This window comes from Amblyomma mixtum, chromosome 7, assembly GCF_055824585.1.
Source record: "Amblyomma mixtum isolate Tamu chromosome 7, ASM5582458v1, whole genome shotgun sequence".
Classification (NCBI taxonomy): domain Eukaryota; kingdom Metazoa; phylum Arthropoda; class Arachnida; order Ixodida; family Ixodidae; genus Amblyomma; species Amblyomma mixtum.
Window position 1 is genome coordinate 60,533,204 of NC_143018.1, and position 24,108 is coordinate 60,557,311.

General features: G+C 47.4%; 1 protein-coding gene across 1 annotated transcript in view; it reads right to left on the reverse strand.

The window, feature by feature from the left end:
- Window positions 1–6,281: 6,281 nt before the first annotated feature.
- LOC149336230 (voltage-dependent calcium channel subunit alpha-2/delta-3-like) overlaps window positions 6,282–24,108 on the reverse strand; it is a 168,980-nt gene continuing 151,153 nt past the window's right edge. Inside the window, exons 29-37 of the mRNA XM_089552755.1 lie at window positions 18,693–18,847; window positions 17,716–17,757; window positions 17,545–17,607; window positions 16,748–16,818; window positions 16,558–16,633; window positions 16,304–16,356; window positions 16,142–16,200; window positions 14,612–14,964; window positions 6,282–13,138 (exon numbers count right to left, since the gene is read on the reverse strand). Coding sequence (XP_089408881.1) covers window positions 13,025–13,138; window positions 14,612–14,964; window positions 16,142–16,200; window positions 16,304–16,356; window positions 16,558–16,633; window positions 16,748–16,818; window positions 17,545–17,607; window positions 17,716–17,757; window positions 18,693–18,847 — 986 coding nt within the window. The 3' untranslated portion in view covers window positions 6,282–13,024. The remainder of the gene's footprint in view (window positions 13,139–14,611; window positions 14,965–16,141; window positions 16,201–16,303; window positions 16,357–16,557; window positions 16,634–16,747; window positions 16,819–17,544; window positions 17,608–17,715; window positions 17,758–18,692; window positions 18,848–24,108) is intronic.

Here is a 24,108-nt window from a genome sequence, read left to right on the forward strand (position 1 = left end):
AATGTTGTACGTTACATTACAAAATTACAATAATGTTAAAAATTTCCATTTAACGGTGTATGTTACATTAAAGACATTAAATTAGCATTCGCAGTAAACATTATTCTAATGCTGACCGATATATAATATGGAGTTAAAAATTAACAAATAAATTCATATGTTTGGTCACAAACATTAATTTAACGTTCAAAATGAACATCGTTTTATAGTCTTGCAAACTTTGTTGTAATGTATGAATCATAACTATAAAACAACATTACAAACATATTTCAAGCACTGTCCCGTGCGTCGCGCCGCTCTGTTCTGGTTTGGTTTGGTTTATGGGGTTTAACGTCCCAAAGCGACTAAGGCTATGAGAGACGCCGAAGTGGAGGGCTCCGGAAATTTCGACCACCTGGGGATCTTTGACGTGCGCTGACATCGCACAGCACACGGGCCTCGAATTTCTCCTCCAAAGAAATTCAACCGCCACGGCCGGGTTCGAACCCGCGTCTTTCGGGTCAGCAGCCGAGCACCATAACCACTGAGCCACCGCGGCGGCGCCGCTCTGTTCTGCTCCGGAAAATTGATAAATGCAAAAAAAAAACTATTAGGACGACAGCGTCGCTGGACTTCTCGCTGTATAACAGCCTCTTTCAGAATGTACCGTTGGAGAAATTTTTCCTTTTTTTTCAGGAAACTTTCGTCCAAAATTGGGCCAAAAGAAAAAAGGGAATAGTCCACCCTTTTCAGAAAATTGCATGAATTAGCGGATGAATCGGGGAAATATTTCTGGCGAAATATAACACAAACTCACGGCCGCGGCGGTTGAATTTCTTTGGAGGAGAAATTCTGGAGACCCGTGTACTGTGCGATGTCAGTGCACGTTAAAGAACCACAGGTGGTCGAAATTCCCGGAGCCCTCCACTACGGCGTCTCTCGTAGCCTGAGTCGCTTTGGGACGTTAAACCCCATAAACCAACCAACCATAACACAAACTTGCTCAAAAAAATTACTCCCTTTAAAATGCTTTAGAAAGATGGAATGCGCACATGGAACATTCACAAGAAAGAAGACGCGACGGGCGCAATCCCGTCCCGTCTTCTTTCTTGTGATTGTCTCATGTGCGCATCCCATCTTTCTAAAGCAATATGAACCAACTTGCCCAACAACGCATCCTGCTCCCTTTAAAATGTCCGACATCAGTGACGCTGCAGGCGTATCGGTTGTCTGAAAAAATTAAACGGACACTAAAGGGGAACACTGACAGGTTATCGTCACGTAGAAAATATGTCGTTTTTACTGAAAACCAAGTTAATAAGCCGCAAAATTGCGCTAAAGCTAACTACCAATGCCGCCCCCACCTGGGATTCGTACATCTGCTGGAGGTGACGTATTTATACGCTTTCTCAGAGCACACAATTTCGCCGTTATTAGGCAGTAACCGTCTAAATACAAGAAAAACAGAGCGACAAGCCTGGTAAAGAATGTACTGAGTCCTGCAATTAAAGCACCGCAAAAGAGACGTCGGAGAGAAAGGCTATAGTGAAGCTCCGCCCATATACAGCCTCCGCGCACAGAATTGCACCACGACGAAAAAGTAGTCCGCTGCTTAAATGTTTCTTGTTACTTAAACAAGAATCTTATCGCAAGAAAAAGATTATGAGCTCTAGATTTTTGATAGGTGGATTGTTTGATATAGTCGAACATTTAAAAGCTTATTTCGTTAACTGTTGCGATTGGCCGGCGGAGTAATGCAAGACGCCGAGGACCGCGGCCCAGTGTTAGCAACTGCTGTTTTTTTTTTTTTCAGTTGTATCCTGCTATAGACGCAAGCACGAGCGTTGAATCTTTCGCTTCGCATCCTGGGCACTCAAGCTGAGTTTGACCGCAGTACGCAGCAAGTGCAGAACCGCAAGCTCTAAACCGGATTCTTGCTAGGCGGTCGGTAGAGCCTTTTCCGCCTCACTTCACCCTTCGAATCGGCTTCTTTTTAAGGCGGAAGCCTTTAATGCCTCATCGTTGTAAGCAGGAGTTGTCGACAGAAATGTCACGCTTTTCAATTGGTCGAAATGGTTGTGACGTCACAGTGCGCGAATTACAAATGGGGCAAATTGTACTTTGGCTAGTAACCATGCAACCAATTAAAGGGATGGTATAGGGATGCTCCAAGTAAAATAAATAAATAACACCGAGTAGGAAATTGGTCGAGTTGGGAAATCGAACCAGGGGCTCCGGAGTGCGAGACGAGCACACTAACCACTCCGCCATGCCAGCTCGAAGATTTGGACTTGACAAAGCCGGATCTGTTTAATACGGTGTCGTCGTTCACTCGCATCTTCCTGCCTTCCCTGACGGAAAAATAAGAAAACACCAAAAAAGATAAAAAAGAACAGGAAATTTTTTTAATTAACAAAAATAAAAAGAAAAAGTTAAAAAAGTCAATTCAATCCAGTACGCAAGGAAAAGCTTTCGCCTTGCAGTGCTTTAGAGAGCCAAAGTGCCCCCTGAATTTTTGTGCGAGAGCCAGGCGTTGTGAAATTGCAATGTTTTTGTTTCTTTCCTTTTTTTTTAGTAGGCACTCGTGCAGACACGCGCATGCATAACGTCGTCAACGTCTGAAGCGTGATTGGGAGCGCACGTCTTTTGTGTTTTTCACCCAGTGGAAATGAGAATATGCTTTGAGATGCGGTGAAGAATATCTGGCATGTACAACACGTTAGCACCATCACCTCTCATTTGGCGCATTAAAGAAAAAAGTATCATGGTCATCATGCACACAGTATTCGAGGCGCCGGCACGCAAAGCAGGATTTTAGCACCTTTCAGTCGAGTGCTCGTTCTCAACGGCGAAGCTGTAGCATAAAGATGCAATTTGCAGCCGAATTAAGAGTACAAGCACTTCCGCGAGAAAGACGTTCATCCAGAGGATGCGTCCCAGCAAACCAAAAACCTCTCAGAGACGTCTAGATCATCCTTGCATTCCCTGCAGACAGCCATGGCCGCCATGCAGGCGGCATACTAAAGTTGGGCGTAATTTGCCCCGATTCGTTTCCATTTACAGGTCGTCCTCCTCTTGCCGACAAAGCGTGCATGCATGGCTGATCGCTGGTCAAGGACAGAGGGACAAACGGCAAATTGTCAGACGACCGCGCTATTATTGGTGCCGTTTAGTTCGCAGCTAACAGTGAGGAGAGGAAGTAAAAGAAAAAGCGCCAATGCTGACACAAAAGGATAAAATGAACACGGAAACAAAACTCGGTGAAAATTTAGGACGAAGTTGTTTCCGGGTCTTTGCCTTAAAACCCCAGGAAGCGATTCACGACTGTACAAATCTTAACGACTACAGCACGGTCAATCACAAGGGACGTCTGCGATTGTACTTACTGGGTAGTTTATCAACAAACATGCGATAATTGACAGCACAGTGTCCCGTTTAGTTAGTAATGCGCGTACATTTGCCCCCTCATATATATGGTGTTCAGTGGAATAAGTTAGAACGCGACTGCTGGTCGCATGCTTTTAAGGATCCCCCTCGAAGCTTACGTGTGCACTTCACGATAGTACACAACGCACCGAAGACCACGCGCTCGCATTGTAATCACCGATGCAGAGGTGAAGCGCGATCAGCAGTTTGTTCTGAAGTCTGCGGCTGCCCTCGATACCTTCACGCGCGCGAAGCGCCGACACAGGAGATATAGCGCAGAGCGTGGCCTCCGTGATAGAGCAGAGCGCGCCGCCGGAGCCGATCGTGGAGGCCACGCGCAGAGCATTTATGTTTCGGTGAGGCCCGCAATGAGGAGGCCTGCACTTGCACCTTGCCGCCGTGACGATTCGACTAGACCGATCACGAAACCAGCGGACTTGGTTGGTTGGTTGTTGAGGAAAGGAAATGGCCCAGTATCTATCTCGCATATCTCGGTGGACACCTGAACCGCGCCGTAAGGGAAGGGAGGAAGGTGGGAGTGAAAGAAGAGAGAGAGAAAGACGTGCCGAAGTGGAGGCCTCCGGGATAATTTCGACCACCCGGGGGTCTTTAACGTGACGTCGCACAGCACACGGATGCCTTTGCGTTTCGCCTCCATCGAAACCCGGCGCCGCGGACGGGTTCGAACACGGGTACTCCGGCTCGCTAGACTAGAGCCAGTTTCGGTTTGTGGCCACGCTTTCGGTCTTGGAAAGTGTCCGCTCTGACATATCGGACAGCTCCATGGCAAATGCGTCATAGAAATGACGTCACGACAGTTAATTTCTCGCGTGCGCTTTGAACGTGGAAGGATTCTGGGGACTTTCATTTGCAGTTTCCCGAGCAACACACCACCTTTCCGCGCGGAAAGAGACTTTCGGAGTGTTATTGAGGAATAATATATCCGCTTTGCTTAGTTCGATATTTCCTTTTAGTGTCCCTTTAATAGGACAAACAGAAGGCGACTCCACCTCACGTCTTCTCTTGCGTTCTCCAGTGTCTTCCCTTACAAAAAAATGATCTAATGTTTTCTTATAAAATCTATTTCCCTCCTACAGATATTCGCTTTTGTCTCTTCATAGTCTATAGACAGTATGGCTTTGTGGGGTTTACCGTCCCAAAGCGACTCAGGCTATGAGGGACGCCGCATTGAAGGGCTCCGGTTAATTTCAGCCACCTCGGTTTCACCGAAATCTGAGCCGCGGTACTATTAACATAGATCATGCTCTATAGTCGGATAAAGCTCAAGAGCGGAGCGGCAGGTGCCCCTCAAAGGAGGCCCTCTATAGCCAACGGCTTCAACCCATTCTGATGATATCGTGATTAATGCCTTTGTACTTGCTAGGGTGGCATCGCAGATGGTTGTAGATAAGAGGTAATTATAACCACGACGTCGTCGGATTAACCGCGGCCTCCTGAAAATCTGTCGACGCCATTGGTTGGGGGGCCTCCTTTAGGGGTATCCGCCGCTTCATTCCTGAGCTGTAACCGGCTATACCTGACTGGAAAGCGTGGCTATACCTCGTCACGTCCATGACGTTAAAGCTGGCCACAAGGTTTGGCCGCTCCAAGTCGTGAACTCTGTCAAACGCAGCGACTGTTCAGATGTTTATAGCACAACTTATCCACTCGGCAACTAACATGTATTCCCGGCCTCCACACTCACGAAACCGGCTTCTCAATTCGACAATTCAGACCTTATTAATAACGAAAAAAAAAAGCTTTTTGATAGAGGGCTGTTCTTTGGCCCCAATTAAACTTCCACGCAGGGTGCATTTCTTCTTTCCCTCAAAGTATTTCGCGCTTTCGCTTTTCATTCTGTTTTCGTTGACTGAGCAGAATGCAGTTTTTTTTTCTCCCTGTCAGCGCGGTGCGGACATCTAGACACGCTGCCAAACCACCATCTTCCCCGCTGCGTACTGCTATATGTAACCACCTCTAAAACGCGCCACCATCCTTAGGGTATGGACTATGCAAGCTCCCTTCCCCAGCGAGGTGCAGACCATCTTTTGTGACACGTGACTACTTCTTCCTGTACGTTTACCCTGACATCGCGGCGAGGGCGATCTGTTGCTGTGGGGAAAGGAAGTTTTATATTCAATTCTTCGATTTAGAAGTCCCATCATACTATTTGTTCGTGCGGTGTGTGACCACTTCAAATACAACGTGCCACCATCCTTGGATATGCAAGATACGGTGTATTTACGGCAACCGACTGTTGTTACGGTATGTGACCACTTGTAGACCAAACAGCACCATGCATCCTCGAGGGAAACTCTGTGCGATATTTTCCCTGCCAGCTTGGCTCATATCATCTTCTGCCGTGATATCTGATCGCTACTAATACAACGTACCAATTTTGGAGCTCTGTACGTTTCCACGATAACTCTGCGCGGACAACCTAGAAACCTGCCACCGCCATTAATAATCCGCTTTCCTGTGATTCTGAATTCACTCACGTGTCGCTTGCTTCTTGTATCTATGTCAAGGGACTACCACGCTATTTTTGCACTTTCGATTCATAGAGCCACGCTTAGTTTTGGGCGCGTTAGCCAACAGATACAAAAAACTACGCACACAATTTTGCTACGTGCGGGTCTACTGGCAACACAGTTTGGCGATCGATGAAACGAAGAAATCACAGAAGCAGCCGTTCATCGAACACTTTTCCTAAAAGAGAAAGCCACATATTAAGGTGAAATCCGAAACTATACAGAAAATACCGTTTGCTTCCTCTTCGATTGCCACGTCTACCCAATTTCCGTTTCGCGCACCAATGTTGAAAGAATATTGCTGTGTGTAGGTATGGCTCAAATAAAGGGACGCGGACACCCAAGCTTGAAAACCACATACGTGTCGCTTTAATTGCACCGCAAGAAAAAAAAAAAAGAAGTACCAGGCAGTCTCAGCATATTGCACTCATCGGCACATACATCCGGTCAGGCTTTGCGAAAAAAATAGAAACGAACATGCTTTCATTTGTGCCGTCCAAAACTGCTGATGGGAAAAATCTTGAAAGCAACAAAAAATCAAGAGCAGACGGTGTTTAAACGAACAGGAAAAATCGGAACAAGAACTCCGCCAGTCAACCGCTGAGTACAGCCATGCATACCACGCTCAAAAAGACTTTCTTCGTCTTTTGTACAAAAAACAGCCTTGGCTCGCGTATGTACAGTGCTTCCGTGCGGAGTGTTTTGTCAGCAGAACACGGAATTAACAGACAGGAAAAAGGAAAAAAAAGAAGAGAGAGACATGGAAAAGCAGTTTGACGTCATCTGCCTTTTTTTTTTACCTTTGAGAGTGTAGGGTTGTTAAAGCCTACAAAAGAAAATGAGGGGAAGTACAGCGGATAGCGCTCAAAAGAAATTTCCCGCACAATGCCTCGTTGCACGCTACACAAGAGGAATATACGCAGGGTGAAAAATCTTTTTTTTTTTTGCACGTATACAATGTCGGCGATGTCGAAAAGTGGTCATTTTTTTTTTCTCTTGCATCCAGCGTTTGATCATATAGACATGCGGAGCTGGGTTACACAAATCCTGGGTTCCCAGCAAAGTGAACGAAATGGTGGCTGCGATTTTTTTTTAAACAAAAAATCGATTGCGCCTGGAAACGGATGATCATTTGCAAGTAATAAAGAGGGTCCAGGGGCACCGCTAATCATGCCTTTCAGCCAGTATATTAATTCCAGCCAGTCATGGCAATATTCAGAATTACTAGACGGCAACGTCAGCATATCAGTTCGATCTGGTTACTGTAAACAACCTGAAGACGACAGATTGCTTCCTTGAATGGCAACACGCGACGAGCAATAAACCATTTTACCTCTCTGACGATGCGGCAGCCATCATGAGAACGCTGGTGTAGATACAAAACATCTATACCACAACCGGCTGCGTTAACTTAACATATAAATGAACATCAAACAAAGGAACGAGTTAATTACAGAGCGACTGCAGTGCCACCTGGTGTCCGCCTCGGTAATGAGACTTCCGCCATAAGAGTCCCCCGGATGGCTGACCCATCGACCGAAGTTAAAACGCTCAGTATATTGATGGAAGCTGTTCAAGAGAAGCATGGGAAAAGTACTACGTCGGTAACGGATTACGCGGCCGCAGAATGCCCCGAAAATCGGTTCTTTCGAGGTTGACGGGGTGAGTGGTTTCCACCTCGCGATAACAGCTGCGTGCGGTGCCAACAAAAGTTGACACCAGCTAAAAGTTCTCGTCTCTTAAGCGTTCTCCCTTCAGATAAGCCGGCTGGTGTCGAAACTGTGTGGCGCGTCTAGGGATGGCGACATGCCCACAGCGACACGCACTAACTCGTTCTCTTTTAGAGTGGTACGTTGCGCCTGTATACATACAAACCTGAAACCGCGACCCGCATATGCTATCCACATAGAGTGAGCACATATGCTGCCGCACTTCAGTGACGAAGTATGCGCATGCGCAAAAGGGGGGGGGGGGGGGGGGGGGTAGCAGGAGAAAAAGGGGGAAATTGAGAGAAACAACCGACAACGCTGTCGAGGTGTGTTCCGCTCGCAGCATCACACACAAACATCCAAGTGTAACGGTACGGTCGGTTCGTTCCTTCAAAAGCTCCAATAGCGCCCAAGTATACAAGGTGCGAAAACTTGACAAGGGCCGGACTTTAAGTATGGACAGCCTCGTGCGTCGAGGCTTAAAGCGGAGTATTTTTTCTATTCAGTACACGCAATTTGCGCGTGCAATAGCATCCTACACGACGCACTTATTTCTTGATGGCCATGTACGTTACGATTACCCGCGAACAGCATCTAAGCCAACGAAGATATGTATAGTTCCATTCAGAAAAAATCATTCTCTACTAAGACTTCTGCTCAGTCTGCTTTTAAAAAATGATAATAACAGACCAGTAATATTAAAATACTCTACTCTTGTGGCTCTCAAGAACAATCACCAATAATCCAAACGATTTATTTCCAACGCCCCTTACAGGAAAAAAAATTAGACACATTTCCTACTCAAGGACCATACTAAGAATTCCCAAAATATTTTGCATTTAAAATTTCACCATTATGTTAATGCAACGATAAATTTTAAAGACCAAATTATATGCTATAGCTGTTTACGCGAAATAAAGTGTTGTAAAGGTCATACAACAGTACGCAGTTAATCCAGAATCGGACACATTTTTTTGTTGATGCCTGGTCGTGGTAACCGTCCACATTCACACCATTTTGGGCCCGAAAGTTGAGGCGTCTCAGTCTGGCGCATGTACAGCGACCGCGATCGAGTATCTTTTAGTCTTGGTGGCTTCGCTTCAATAGTCCATCCACTCTGGTATTTACAAAAGTCCAATCAATTCCAGGGCACGCTATCTGCCAACTGCGCCATTCGAATACGAATGCAAAACAATCTTGATGTAGCGGGCCCGTACCTTGTCAGCGCTCTGAATCACAAAATGCGTGGAAGTATTCATGAGGTTGTGTACATCTACATCACAGCACCACAAGATAGTCCTCTATTTCTTTATGGTCAGACAAATTTGGTCATTCAGTTAAGTAGTTCCGTGTGTCCATACGTCGCTGGCGAACCATCAGTAATACCGCTACTAGTTGCCTATAGAAGTGTTGCAGAAATGCTAAAGAGCGAAAAGGAAGTATAGGTTCAAACAAAACTAACAGGCAACTTGTTATAGGTGACTAGACAATACCATATCCGGCACATCGAAGTTATACCGGTCCTTCCTGCCTCCCCCGATACTTGCGTTCGATCAGAGGCAGACGTGCACTATTGAACGGGTCCGCGCCAAGATTATAGCTAGTTTAGTGCACAACACTTGCGCAGCTCAGTGTCCTGTGCCTAAGATTTCTTACTGCACAAAACCTGTTTGAAAATATTAGAAGTTAAGCACGCACAGGGAAGAAAAAAAGACGCTATCACGACTTGCACATTCGTTTTGAGCAAGAACTGTTCCAGTCCTCTCTGATGTTGATGCACACGTCGAAGAGGCAGGTCGCAACAACGCATAGACAGATGCGCTTCGAAGACCTTAGATTCCAGAAGAACATGTAGAAATGCACGCACACAATCAGCCAACAACACACAATCACGCGCACAAATATTGAAGAGGGAACAAAAAGAAGTACTGTCAATACGTCTTGACATGATGAGAGTTCTTTGCCGCATCCGATGTCCGTGCTTATAGTCCAACACATCCAACGCTGTTGCCATGGGCAGAAAGGCAATATGGGAGTTGGGCGGTGGCGAAAAGCATGGCTGTCGCTTCTTCTCAAAATTTTGGGACGAATGTTGCAAAGTTTGGTTTTAATCCTTAGCCTCCTTTCTAAAAGGTGGGATGGCTCCAGCTAGTTCTCCTGCACCAGACGCAACAGATTTGAAGCGAAACAGGGAGGCAATCCAAAAGATATCTTGCGAAGCTCATTCGTCCGTTACAGATTCTAACTACAGGAGTGTTAGCAAGAGATCAAGGTTGAAGCCTTTGTAGCACCAAAAGAGACAAAGAAGTTGAAAGTGTTAGGCCATGGTAACCCTTCTTTACAGTATTGAGAACTCTCAGGAATCTTTCCGGATTTGACCAACACTAAATTTTATGGTCTGTGTACAGTAAAAGTAAAGAGATCAGGCTACGCTATAAGAATGCAGTGTTAAGCATTCGGCATTAAGAACACAATGTGTAAAATTTTTAGCAAGTAGGCGCTGCCTAATTTTGTTGGTTCCATGGAAACTGACTCCTGTTTTGACATAATTGCCAACTACACACAGGCTGAGTGATAATGTGTAAGGGCTGCTTTATGGCTTCAGTCTTGAATGCAGTTAGAAGGACTGGCAACTGAGTGTTGAGTGCCCCATTTTTTTCGGCGCAATGGGACATTTACTGTCTACGAAGCTAGTTTTTGCAGTTGTTTTGTTAGAAAGACCCCAGAAGATTTTCATCAAGATTTTTTGCTTGTTTGTATGTATCGCGATGCAGGAAACGGTGATGAGTGAACGCGATGGCGATTGGGGGCAGAAAAAAATGACGAACTAAAAACTAACGTATGGCCCCAGCCGCCAGAAATGAATTATACAAATTTAGTATAAAGTAGCGCCAATTTCAGTTCCCACAGAGCTGTTACTAAACGCTGACGTACGCCACGTCGACGAAAGTGTTAGTGGACTGTGGTTACCGTTCAGAGAACTTCACAACACAGTGGCGCCATCTAGTGACAAAAGCTGAAAACACTTCATCGGTGATGCAAAGGTAGCGTTGCTGTTCATTGAAGGCCACATTGAATGGAGTGTAAACTACAGTAAAATATAATGAACAATCCTGAAATAAAAAAATGCTATGCACTTAAAAACAAATCAGCAACATTTTGCTCAGATGAGGTCATATGCTGGGACACACTGATAATGGCAAGGTTTCATCACAGGATGCCCCATCAGTTTGTTTATACAATTTTCCAATACCAATTTAAATATAGAAATCATCGTTTCTTCGATATTGCAGTTCTCGATTCTGAAAAATATGAGGCAAGATCTTTTCTTTTCCACCATAATCTCATGATGCATTTTGGTCAGTTGTCAGTCACTTCAACTTATTCCAAAATTAACAGGTAGGCGACATTGAAGAGAAACTTATTACAGCTACAGTCCCTCAACTTATAATTATTATCATTTGTGCAACACAGAGAATCACAGTGCTGCATTGGCACTATGCGTAAATATCATATTTCAGGGATGACTTACAAGGTGCCTAGAGGCATTGTATCGCAGTGCTTGGCCTGGTCCTGTTAGAAAATCTGCCTTGCATGTGCCCTTGGTAACAAAAAAAAATTGGCATGCTTTTAATTTAAATGGAAGCTTGCAGTGCTGGTTTGTGGAGCAGAATTTCATGCTTCCTTTTTGCCAGCATTCAAGCCCAGCTGATCATTCCCTTGCACAGACCAGTGCAAAAACTGTGACATTAATAGATTCTCATGAATTATGGCATTTACAGCAAGTTCACAGCCATGAGTGAGGAGCACTTCCTATCAAAACCATACATTTTCCTTCGGCAAGGGCAGTAGACAGCGTTACGAGGTTTATTCTAAAGAATGTGGTCGTTGCTGATTGAAAGTTGGCGAAAGTGGTTGAAATGGGCTCTAAACATACAACGTCATGTATACCTGCTCATTGCTTCGTCTCTGCGACCCAGATGCAGCAAGAGACATAAAAGAAGGCAAAAGTAGGGGTAGTCAAATGTACTACAACAAGTCAGCCCAGAGAACACACGCTGTCAAACAGAATTCACATTGCTTCACATGCGACAATGTGGCAGACACAGGAAAGGATAGAGCGTGAGAACTCCCATGCTGGCATAAAGGCAGTCATGACTGGGAGCATCCTTGCTTCACTTGCGTGTGGGCACCCACAGCCACACATAAGGAAACAAAGATGTATCAGCAAGCCGGACGTAGAATTTCAAGTCGTCCTGAGTCTTTTCCGACTGAAACGAGGTCAGAGGGCGCTGGAGACTGGAGAGCACAGAATGAAGTCCACTTCCTTGACTTAAATCCTTGCGAAGCCAGACTCGATGGAAACAGTGAATAAAAGCAACCGTGTTCATGGCTTCCACGGGGAAGCGGTTTTGATTTTTTAAGGAAACACACCACGCATGAAAGGCTAGGGCATTTTGCTTGCATTAGCTGAACAGCTGGTGATATGCCTTGTCTAGACTCTCCACTTATCTTTAGCCTAGTGTATAATTCACCATTGCACGTGGCAGCCTTCATTATTTTTTGACTGCTTCTACCAATATGGGAAATAATTCCATTGCAATAATGTGAGGCAATTTTCTTATTGATTCGCATTTGTTGTCGCAAGCAGCCACATTGACACCAATGCCAATCCACTTTTATCTGTCTCTCCTTGCTGTCCAGGTACCACACCTCAGATGATCACTCAGATGATCCATCTTGATATCCAGCAAGTGCAAGAAGGCCAGTTGACAGTTTGCAGCTATTATTAGCAGTCGTATGGCAGCACCTCTAAGTACTCCAAGCAGTGTGCTTCCCTAAATTGGGTCGGAAGGAGTTCTTGAAGTAGCCATCACGGCAGCGTGGCGACCAAGAAGCACAGTCACGAACAAGATGGACCAATTTGCTTTTCAAAATTTCCCGCCCGTTTGTGACATGTTAAAAACAAAGCGGAGGGAAGGGCTTGTGCGTCTCAGCATGTGTGATGCAATGTGCGGTGGCCACGACGACAAATCGCTGTAGAAAGAGGCACGTGACGCAAGAGTCGCTGTCATAGAACCGTCGCCATCGCATGTGGTTGGATGGACGAGCGGTCGAGAAAGAAACAAACGCTCGCTCAAGGAACAGACTGACAGGAGCTGTCCCGGGGCACTCACACACACTCGCGAACACAGACGGTAGCAGCGGCATCATCATCGTCTGCACAGCGTGGCCTTCTGTGTTGTGTTACTGCAGCTAGGTCCGCTTGCGTTCGGTCTGCAGCTGCGCTGTGCGGCTGGTACTGACATGGAAGCTTGTCATTGGGTACGTGTGTCAGAAAGCGGTTACGGCAGCGGCATCGACGACTTGAGTTCCCGGTCACCCCCAAAGGCAGGACGAGGATTTCGCGAGAAGTACGGCGGCGAGCAGAAGAGCAAGTGAAACGGTCTGCGAAGCGCTGGCGCGGCCACATTGCCTTTTCAGCTCGGCCTCCTGCAAGGAGAGAGAGAAGTGGAAAGGGACGGATATTAGTTATTACAGTTCTAAACAATTGGGAAGGAGGAGAAGGCACTCTTTAAGCACAAGTCGAGACTATATATGTACATGTCCTTATATTGAGTGCGTGTATATACGCTGTTCCAACACAGCTGGGTGCCATCATCATTTGGATGAGGAAGGCAATCAGGTATTACGATAAGCATTAATATGAGCTGATATTAACATAATTGTTCTACACGAAGGCTATGGAACACCAGGGTGATGACTTGGATGTAAGAAATAATTTTCAAGTTTTATTTTTTAACCAGTGTTGTATCATGAACTTGAGTGACAATCAGGTCTTTACTATGGCGTCCCCCCAATGCATGCTGCTGATGGAGCTCTCACTTGCATGCCGTGCTCATTGTTCAGGACATGCACGAAGCGAAAAAGTGAAAGGCCTGCTAAGGGAGACCTTGGAATCTCATATGACAGACTGTATAATGCGTAGAGGCATAATGGGCTTCCTGTGAAATTACGGCACATTCGTGTTTGACAGGCACAATGCATCCAACTTCCACTGTATGACATACAGTGCTTTCCTGTTTCATAAAATAACAATGAAAGGCTTGGTAGCTATTGCACGAGACCTGGCAAATACGAGTCAAGACAAGACGAAGACAAGCCCTCTTGTCAAAACGTTGGCAAGCACTCTGACGTTTTCCCTCCCTTGTTCAGTTTGTGATTATCGAGACCCGGCAAGGTTATTTTATTCTGGCTTATACAGGTGCTTCTGCTGCAAAATTCATAAATATCTCTTGCGCACCAGTTCTCACCAGGGGCACTTTTGTTAACTGCCAGAAACTTCTCACCGGACAGTGGCCAGAATAGGGATCGAAACTGTGTGATTGACAAGGTTAAAAGATTCTGCTATGTGGAGCTACTTTGACTGCACTCGTCTTGGCTCATGACAGATGCGTATGAAAGGCAATGCGATAAACATAACACTAAGATCCAGGACTATAGGAGCACATGTTAGAAAGCCAAGGAAAGTTCACAGTGAGAGAAACTACAATAACTTCTGTGGGTCATGTGATGCATTGGACAGAGAGCAAACAGTTTTATTAAGTAACGGAGTGGGTATCAAGTGATGTCGGTTCACAGCGACACAGCATCATGCGAACTTATAAGGTTAGGAAGTTCACGAAAACGTGACTCTAGAATAAATGGTCTTTTGTTTTGAACTTAGCAGAAGGAAGACAAACATCCGTGAAATGAAGAGGATGACACAGATACTCTTGTATGCCGTCTCTTTTTTTCGTTGTTGTGGTCTTGCATTCATCACACAGTTTCAAGTCACGAAGTTTGCTGCTTATATCAGGTTGGCGGAACATGACAAGACTAAAAAGGCAACTTTGAAAGGACGCCTCAGCCCTCTGGACTTCGCAGCACCTGAAGGCGACGACCACAGGCGTCACGACTACGTACCTCGGCATGGTAGTTGATGCAGACGTCGGGCCTCTGCCTGGGCAAGCTGGTCTGGTTGCAGAAGATGGCCTCGTCGGGCACCACCTCGCGCGGCGCGAGGGGGGCCGGAGTGCTAGTGCAGTTGCAGTCGGTGAACACGGCCAGCATGACCAGGTTGCTGGACGGCACCGCCTGCACGATGAACTGCTTGTCGCAGCTGCGGTCGCTGCACTTGGACAGCTTGCCCTTGATGGGCTCGGGCTCCATGGGTTGCATCTCGTACAGATCGATCTCCATGTCGCACGGTCGCGCCCGCGTCTTGCTAGGGATCGGGATGGCGTCGTCGGCCGCGTAGTCGCCGTAGTCATAGTCATCTGCGTCGGTCATTGTGCCAACATTTGTCAGTGAGGTACATAACCTATACATAATCGGCGGTACACAATACGACGGTACACAATCGGTCGTACAAAACCGGCGGAATACAATCAGTGGCACACACTCACTGATACAAAATCGGCGATGCATAATCATCCCTGTCGGCTAGGTTTTGTTTGCACAACGCTTCAAGCACTCTCCATTGATACTGTGTTAATGTCAACTTGCTTTTATAAGAGCAAAAGTTAAACGAATTCAAGATATCATGCTTGAAAGGAATAATGAGGTTTTCTTTTGTGAAAAAAAAAATTTTTTAGACAGTATACACTGCCTACAGACTTCTATCTATAATGTGTGTAGACTCTCTATAGACAAATCCTAGAAAAAAGTCTATAGGCAATACAAATGCTATAGACAGTCTGTAGACAATCTATAGATTTATGGCCATACACTTTCAGTAGACTTGTCTAGAGACAGTCTATAGGCTATAAATGGACAAAAAGAAACATCTATAGGAAGGCAATAGAGTGAGTCTATAAGAAGTCTATAGACTGTCTATAGACCATTTTTTTTAAGGGTTGGCGTACACTTGAGACTTGCTCACATGCAAGGAAGCTTATAGCTGTCATATGGTTCCCCTGCACAACCTAGAATGGACAGTTATCTGCCAAAGTGTTCAGCTGTCATGCTATCGGCTCCTGTAGTGCAGCAACAAGTACTGCTGTAACTGCGCGATAAAATACGGCACGGCGAATAGCGGGCCTTGCACTGGGGGCACTGCTGATGCAATACGCGTGTTTCACTCTTCGGCTACAAAAGAGGTAATGACAGATGAGAGCTCAGAGTAGCCTTTTAATAGCTGTTGTCCATTCATTCCATACTTTACCACAAATGAAGAAAAGGGAAAAGCGTTACCTAATATTTCCAATTCAAACGAGAAACAAGAAAGGGCCTTGACTGCCTTTAGAAGGAGTCGTTACATTTAAATGTGTAGCATATAAAAGATAAAAAGAAAAATTTCATAGATACAACACGTAACAAGAAATGGGCAATCTGTTTGTCGAAAACAAGCGCACAGAGGAAGGTTCTATAAACTTGAATTATGCGAAAGATATCGACGGCCTAAATTAATTTACGTCTCTTTTCCACAAAAGAAACTGAAGTTTGATGGCTTACTTGATGTTACGATCCACTCCAAGTTGAACACGTGGTACACCTCGAAATGCATTACTATCCTGTATTACAGAAAAGAAGCGAAACATGGTTTGGCAATCTCACGGCAGCGCCTACTGCTACATCAACTTTTTCATCTAGAAAACGAATAGGGTCATAACATACACAACAAGCTTCTTCCAAGCCCAGGCCAGTATGTTCCACAAGGCGTGAAACGGCTGAAAAAAGAACAGAAAGAGAGAAAAGAGGCATTTCCCAGTTTGAGACGATTTCAAAATCCGCGACTTGTACCTTCCATTAGCTTCTGTATAGAACTTAAAAGTTCATCAGAATAGTTATTGCTACCGATTTCACGCGACACTTTTCCCAGGCAGCCACTCTGAAAGCTTGTAATGAATATATACTGTACTATTACTTACACTTGTCCGAAAGTTTGCCGGCCCAGACGGGACGACTTTGTCCTTGCATATCGCTTGGTAGTCGTATATTCGCACCCTGAGAAGCGCATCACAAAATAAAAACAAAATTTCACATCAGTTTTTCTTCTTATTTCATTTTGGCCACTGTTATTAGGTCATCAACTGGCTTATATATTAGCTCAATTCTCACCTCTTGTAAACGTTGTACTTGACCATTGAGAGGAAGAGGGTATCGTCTATCTCCCCGAAGAACTTTCCCACCTGTGTGATCGCAAAGGAGAAACAGGAATGCAACACATGAACTTCACTTCCACATGTCTTTTCACCAACTAAATGAGAACATGCGCAGAGAGTGACTAGCTCCACCACACAGGACAATGTTTCCCAGATTTAACGAGTGCTGCCACATCACGGTGATGGTGAAATGTCTCGAACTGCTGTGTATAGTATGCGCTGTATCCAATCTTGGCCGCTTGTTTTAAAAATAAAAAATAGCCCAGGAAAAATTGAAACAAATTAAAGAAACACTGAGAAGTATAAATGTCAAAGAAAAAGATTGCTATAACATTTAATCCTGGCGCCATTGTCCACGTTTCTTTTGCGTTCATTTCTATTCCTTGCGTGAATTTCATGCTTTTTTCTAGTATTTTCATTATTCGGCTGCCCAGTCTTATGTACAGATTCTTACGTGTTCTCTTCTTTCAAAGACGCGTGACCAATACGGACCATTTCGGATAGTGCCAAAGATGCTCTCCTGATTTTATTTCTCCACAGTAAGGGATAAAACCACACAGACACCTAGGGCTAGAAATCTGCTGCCGGTACTACTTTAAGCCGGTTCTGTTATTTCGCTCCCCCCATTTCCCCTGTCTGCCACCCAGTGAACGTTAAAGAGAGGGCAAAATCCTCCTTGGTTGCTTTCGTTTGCTGTGCGATCCTGGAGGAATACTTTACGTCTGAAATCTGGAAAATCCAATTTCAACTCACTTGAGTGCGGTTGCTTGACACAATGACGAAGCCGTTGTTGTCCAGGAGGAAACAGTCGAGAGCCTGTGGAAATGAGCAACGAAAAATTCAATCAATTGTTAGTTCCACAAAACGTGTTTCAAGTTGCACCAGACGAACATGTGGGTAAGAATGGTTTTATCTCTAGCATACCTCGTTCCCGCAGGTGTACAAGCAGGGTTTCTGGTTCTCGCACTGAAAGGAAGTGGGTAAGGAAAGAAGGGAAGAAAAAAGAAACAGCGAAGTCAGAGGTTCCAAAAGGGCATAAAGAAACCGTATTTAGTTTCCAGGGACAGCCATATAGACTTCCCATCCTTTTTTATTTATCTCTTTCTTTTTAACGCATAAATATCTGTTCCACCTACTATAAATGTTTAACACCTTTCAAAGACTGACCCAACAAAACAAAGAGCAGCTGGCGTGGCAATGCTGATGTATATCAGCGTTGAATCTATTATTCGCATACGTAAAGCTCGTCGGAGTATTTTTCCTGTTTTTTTTCGCTACAGTAAGCCAACCTTCATTACGGGATACGCTAGCACACATCATTAACTGATGGTTCCTTCGCGCATTAGTGCCTGAAAAGACGATCATTTGTTACCAAGAGAAAAGTCTCCCATTCATTGTTGTGCTCAAAGTATGCAGCGTGAAACTTCAATGCAAAGTTTCCGTCCTGTTTTTTAACTGATTTCCTCTACGACCATTGTCTTCGTTTTTTGTCCTTTCCAGTTGTGTTCGTTAATAACAGTCTGCTATTCATTTCTTAATATCCTTCAGACAACAGCTAATCGCACTGTTCAAACATTCTTCTCTTTGAACGCTAAGCCTAAACTGAGTAAGTGATTGAGCCATCTTTGTGTACCAATCCGGAATGGGGTCTCTGAGATATTAAAGTTACATCGTGCAAGATGGGTGTTTGCTCCTAAATTGCATTTCCTTGCCCTGTCATTTCCTTCGACCGGTTCTGTAAAGAGTGCTTCGCTGCAATAACATCTTAATGCGGAAAAAGCATCTATACAGAAACTAAGTTTTCGTCGATGTGACCTTGGTAGCGCAGCGAATCACGCTCTTAGCAAGCAAGGAAAATAAGCAGTTATCAAGAAAAGCAAAGAAGGAACGCGGAGGGCCACCTTGGAGGAAATGTTGAGGAACTTCTCCTCGAAGACCGAGTGCTTGATCTGGAGTCCCACGACGGCCGCCGGGGCCTTTTTCTCAGAGCCTAGGAACACCGCGCGGCTACCCGTCACGTAGATGGGGCTGTTGTCGTTCGCCGCGTACCGAGTGCCTGCAACGGGGACGAGACAGTGCTTAAAGACACACCGAACGCTACCAAGCCGATGGAGTGCACCGAAAGTTTGAGTATGAGTTTTCAAAACGTGTCCTGACCCGGGCCCCAAAGTCGGATCGGCGCCAACCTAAAGCGAAACTACCTCCACTATAAGCAGCCTCTCCCTCTCCCCCCCTCCCCACCCTTTTAATAAAAGGAGCCAATTCATAATTTTCCACTTCACATCTACAAAACTTACGGCAATGGCGGCCAATATACCTCTTACAGTGCTCCAATTAGATCACTCCATTAAATATACTGTAAGGCTAAAGAAGATGCGTCTGATGGTTTTGCGAAGACGAAGACGAGGTGACAGTGCTCTCGAGAGTCTTTGGCCAGCGCTACGCTTGTGTGTCTTTCGCCGACCTGATTCCGAACTGCTGCCGTTGCTGTTCCCGTCGCCCCAGTACCTCGTAATAAACCCCCCGTTACATTTGGTGGAGGTGCGGGGTAAAAACATCGGCCCTGGAGCTCCGTAGTCGTGCTCTCCCGACGCGCAAGATGCCTGAGGACGTCCAACACCAGGCCGTACAAGTGGGCCAGGCTGTCATCTGTGCCGGCTCCCTTCGTCAACGGGACCCGACCATTTTCAGCGGCACCGACGAGAACGATGTCGAAGATTGGCTCACATCGTACGAGCGGGTGAGCGTATACAACAAATGGGACGATGTGACGAAGCTAAACAACGTCATCTTTTACCTCGCCGGTGTGGCTAACCTCTGGTATCGCAACCATGAGGCAGATATTCAAACCTGGTCCACCTTTAAGACTAAATTTTCCGAAGTATTTGGTCGGCCGGCTGTCAGGCAACTCCGAGCCGAACAGCGATTGCGCGAACGATCTCAGCAGGCTAGTGAAAGCTTCACTAGCTACATTGAGGATGTCGTCGACTTGTGCAAACGGGTCAATGCTCGTATGTCGGAAGCCGACAAGATCCAACACATCTTGAAAGGCATCGATGACGACGCTTTTCAGATGCTTCTAGCGCGCGACTTGCGTACCGTTGCTGAAGTTGTCACGCTGTGTCAAAGCTTTGAGCAGTTGCGCAAGCAGAGGATTCTGACACGCCAGCGGCCACAGCAGGTTGAGTCGCTTGCTGGGCTCACGCCTGCTCCTGACCCATCGCTGCTACAGCAGATTAAAGACTTCGTGCGGGAAGAAGTGGCACGTCAACTTTCCTTTCTGCCGAGCGCTCACGACCGACCATCATATCTGGCTCCAGCCCTCCGACATACAATTCAAGAACAAATTGCTGAGGCTCTTCCACCGGCCCATCCGTCACCACCTGTCACGGTTCCGCTGACATACGCTGACGTTGTCGCTAGACCACAACCTGTGGCGGCTCCGCTCACATATGCCGAAGCCGTCGCGAGACCGCCTCCTGTCGCGGCTCCAGTGACGTATGCCGATGTCGCCGCAAGACCGCAGCCGCAAATCTATAATGCGCCTCCGGCGCATTTGCGAGGGCCAGTGGCTTACCGTCGACCTACTCCAAGGGTCAGCGATTATTGGCGCACAACGGACAATCGGCCGATTTGCTTCTTTTGTGGTCTCCCAGGTCATGTATCTCGGCATTGCCGCCGTCGTCTCCCGGACGCGGAAATTCCTCCCCAAGCTCCTGGGTACTGGCCTCCACCAAGTCAGTACTCTGTGCCAGCTGCGCCGCCGCAAAGTCCTTTCTCGCCGGACCGTTCTACCCTCTCCAGCCGCCGGCCCTCTTCTCCACGACGCCGGTCTATCTCGCCTATGCGACGTCGCCCCACCGCTAACCAGGAGGAAAACTAGGCGCCGCAGTTCCTGAGGCGAGAACTGCGTCCACAACGAACTTCGAAAGGCCTCATCCGTCAGCCGCTAACCTCATTGAAATTTCCGTCGACGGCGTTTCTGTCATGGCGCTTGTCGACACTGGTGCTGCCGTTTCCGTCATGGACGCAAAGCTGTGTAGTTCTTTAAGAAAAGTAAGGACGCCAATTGCTGGACTCTCACTGCGCACTGCCAGCGCTCAGAACATCCAGCCGTCAGCAGCGTGTACCGCTCGCGTTGTCATCCAGTGGACCATATATGCCGTCGAATTCGTCGTATTGCCCTGCTGTTCTCATGCTGTTATCCTGGGCTGGGATTTCCTATCGCGCCATGCTGCTATCATCGATTGTGCTCGAGCTGAAATCGAGTTCTCTCATCTGCCCGAAGCTGTCTTGGACACTGCCTCCCCTTCTGGTGCCTATGTTAAGGCCCTCGTTGCCGAAGACATTGACCTGCCTCCCTGCTCTTCAGTCCTCGTACCCCTTTCTTGCGGCCCTCTTCGCGACGACACTGTCCTCTTCACTCCGTCCTCTATCTTTCTGCACCGCAAGTGCCTGCCTCTGCCATACGCCGTACTGACTATATCCGCTGGCCTCTCCGTACTGTTCGTGTCTAACCCATTCTCGTTCCCCAACGCCTTGCGCCTCGGTGAATGTCTCGGCACTGTACAGCCATTCGCGTCTCTGCTCATCCGCGAAGAGGCGGACGACGCGCCGCACCTCTCCATAGCCGCACTCAGCCCACCTACTGCTGCGCCCGATCCCTCCTCAACCGAAGCTTTCCTTCGCTCCATCGACGACAACCTTCCAGCGCCGCAAAGGGCACAGCTTCTCACTTTACTTAATCAGTTTCGCTCCTCATTTGACTCACATCAAAGTTCCTTGGGCCAAACTTCCACTGTCACCCATGTCATCGACACAGGTGACCACGCACCGCTGCGACAACGTCCCTATCGTGTGTCTGTCGCCGAGCGCCAAGTTATTGAAGACCAAGTCGACAAGATGCTCCAGAGCGGCGTCATTCAGCCCTCAAGCAGCCCATGGGCGTCGCCTGTGGTGCTCGTCAAAAAGAAGGATGGCTCCATACGCTTCTGTGTAGATTACCGCCGCCTTAATAAGATTACGCGCAAAGATGTCTATCCCCTCCCGCGCATAGACGACGCTCTGGACTGTTTGCAAGGGGCCGAACTCTTTTCCTCCCTCGATTTGCGTTCCGGGTACTGGCAAGTTCCTATGAAAGAAGCCGATCGCCCCAAAACCGCCTTTGTGACACCGGATGGCTTGTATGAATTTACGGTGATGCCCTTCGGGCTTTGTAACGCCCCCGCGACTTTTGAGAGGATGATGGACACCATTTTGCGCGGACTTAAGTGGAAGACATGCCTTTGCTACCTCGACGACATTGTGGTCTTTTCCCCGGACTTTGACACCCACCTCTCCCGTTTGAAGCACGTCTTGACCTGCCTCTCTGACGCCGGCCTGCAGCTGAACTTAAAAAAATGCCGTTTTGCCGCCCGTCAGTTAACCATCTTAGGTCATGTTGTCTCTAAGCAGGGTGTCAGTCCCGACCCAACGAAACTTCGTGCTGTGGTTGACTTTCCCAAACCTACCTCCATCAAAGACCTGCGCAGCTTTCTGGGTTTGTGCTCGTATTTCCGCCGGTTTATTCGCAACTTTGCGTCCATTGCTGCGCCTTTGACTCAACTGCTTTCTGGAAGTGCGGATTTATCACTGTGGTCTCCAGCGTGCGACGACGCATACAACACCTTGCGCCGTCTCCTCACGGCGCCGCCCATTCTGCGCCATTTCGACTCGGCCGCTCCTACCGAAGTGCACACGGACGCCAGCGGTGTTGGTCTCGGCGCTGTCCTCGCCCAACGAAAACCTGGCTTTGACGAATACGTCGTTGCTTATGCTAGCCGCACACTCCCACCAGCAGAACGCAATTACTCCGTAACTGAAAAGGAGTGTTTGGCGATTGTATGGGCCCTCGCGAAGTTTCGACCGTACATATATGGGCGCCCTTTTGACGTTGTGACCGACCACCATGCGCTCTGTTGGCTTTGCAACCTGAAAGACCCCTCCGGCCGCCTCGCTAGATGGGCCCTTCGCTTGCAAGAATATGATATCCGCGTCGTGTATCGCACCGGCCGCAAGCATCAAGACGCCGATGCACTCTCACGCTGCCCCCTTCCAGCTGAGATCGCCAGCCTTTCCACCTTTTCCACCTCCGGCGTTTCTCTGCCCTTGTTTCGTCTCAGCGACATGCCTTCAGCGCAACGCACGGATCCGTGGATCGCTTCCCTACTCGACTTTCTCGCCAACCCGACGGCTGCTTCCCCGTCACGTGCGCTCCGCCGCCAAGCTGCCCATTTTGCAATTCGTGACAACCTACTTTATCGCCGTAACTACAGCTCCGAAGGTCGCAAGTGGCTGCTCGTTATTCCACGTCACTTACGCTCGGAGATATGCGCATATTTCCATGCTGCCCCCCACAATGGTCACGCGGGAGTTTTCAAGACCTATACCCGCATACGGCTGCGCTACTACTGGCGCGGAATGTACACCTTCATCATGAAGTACGTACGCTCATGCATTCCCTGCCAACGTCGCAAGACACCTCCCCATCGTTTTGCTGCTGAGCTGCAGCCGTTACCATGCCCTCCACGCCCATTCGACCGCGTTGGCATTAATTTATACGGTCCGCTTCCCTACACTGCAGCCGGCAACCGTTGGGCTATTGTAGCGGTGGATCACCTTACCCGATATGCCGAGACTGCTGCCCTTCCGGCTGCCACAGCGACGGACGTCGCCTCCTTCATTTTGCACCGATTCATCCTTCGTCACGGTGCACCCCGTGAACTGCTCAGTGACCGAGGCCGCGTGTTCTTATCTGAAGTGGTGAAGGCGCTTCTCAAAGAGTGCAACACGATTCACCGAACTACCACCGCCTATCATCCGCAGACCAATGGCCTCACTGAACGATTTAACCGAACCCTCGGAGACATGCTCTCCAAGTACGTCGCTTCTGATCACACGAATTGGGATCTAGTCCTTCCGTACGTTACTTATGCGTACAATACCGCTACGCAGTCCACCACCGGCTTCTCTCCTTTCTTCCTACTTTACGGCCGCCAACCCTCTGCTACTATTGACACAATTCTCCCTTACCACCCTGATGACTCTGAATATCGGCCTGTTTCCGAAGCCGCGCAACACGCCGAAGCCTGCCGCCAAATCGCCCGCTCACTCACGACTGACACCCAGTATCACCAGCGCTCCCGCATCGACCAAGACCAAACCTCACCGAACTATTCTTCTGGAGCACTTGTGTGGCTCTGGATCCCTTCAGGCACTCCCGGTCTCTCCTCAAAATTTCTGGCAAAGTACCATGGTCCCTACCGTGTACTGGAGCGC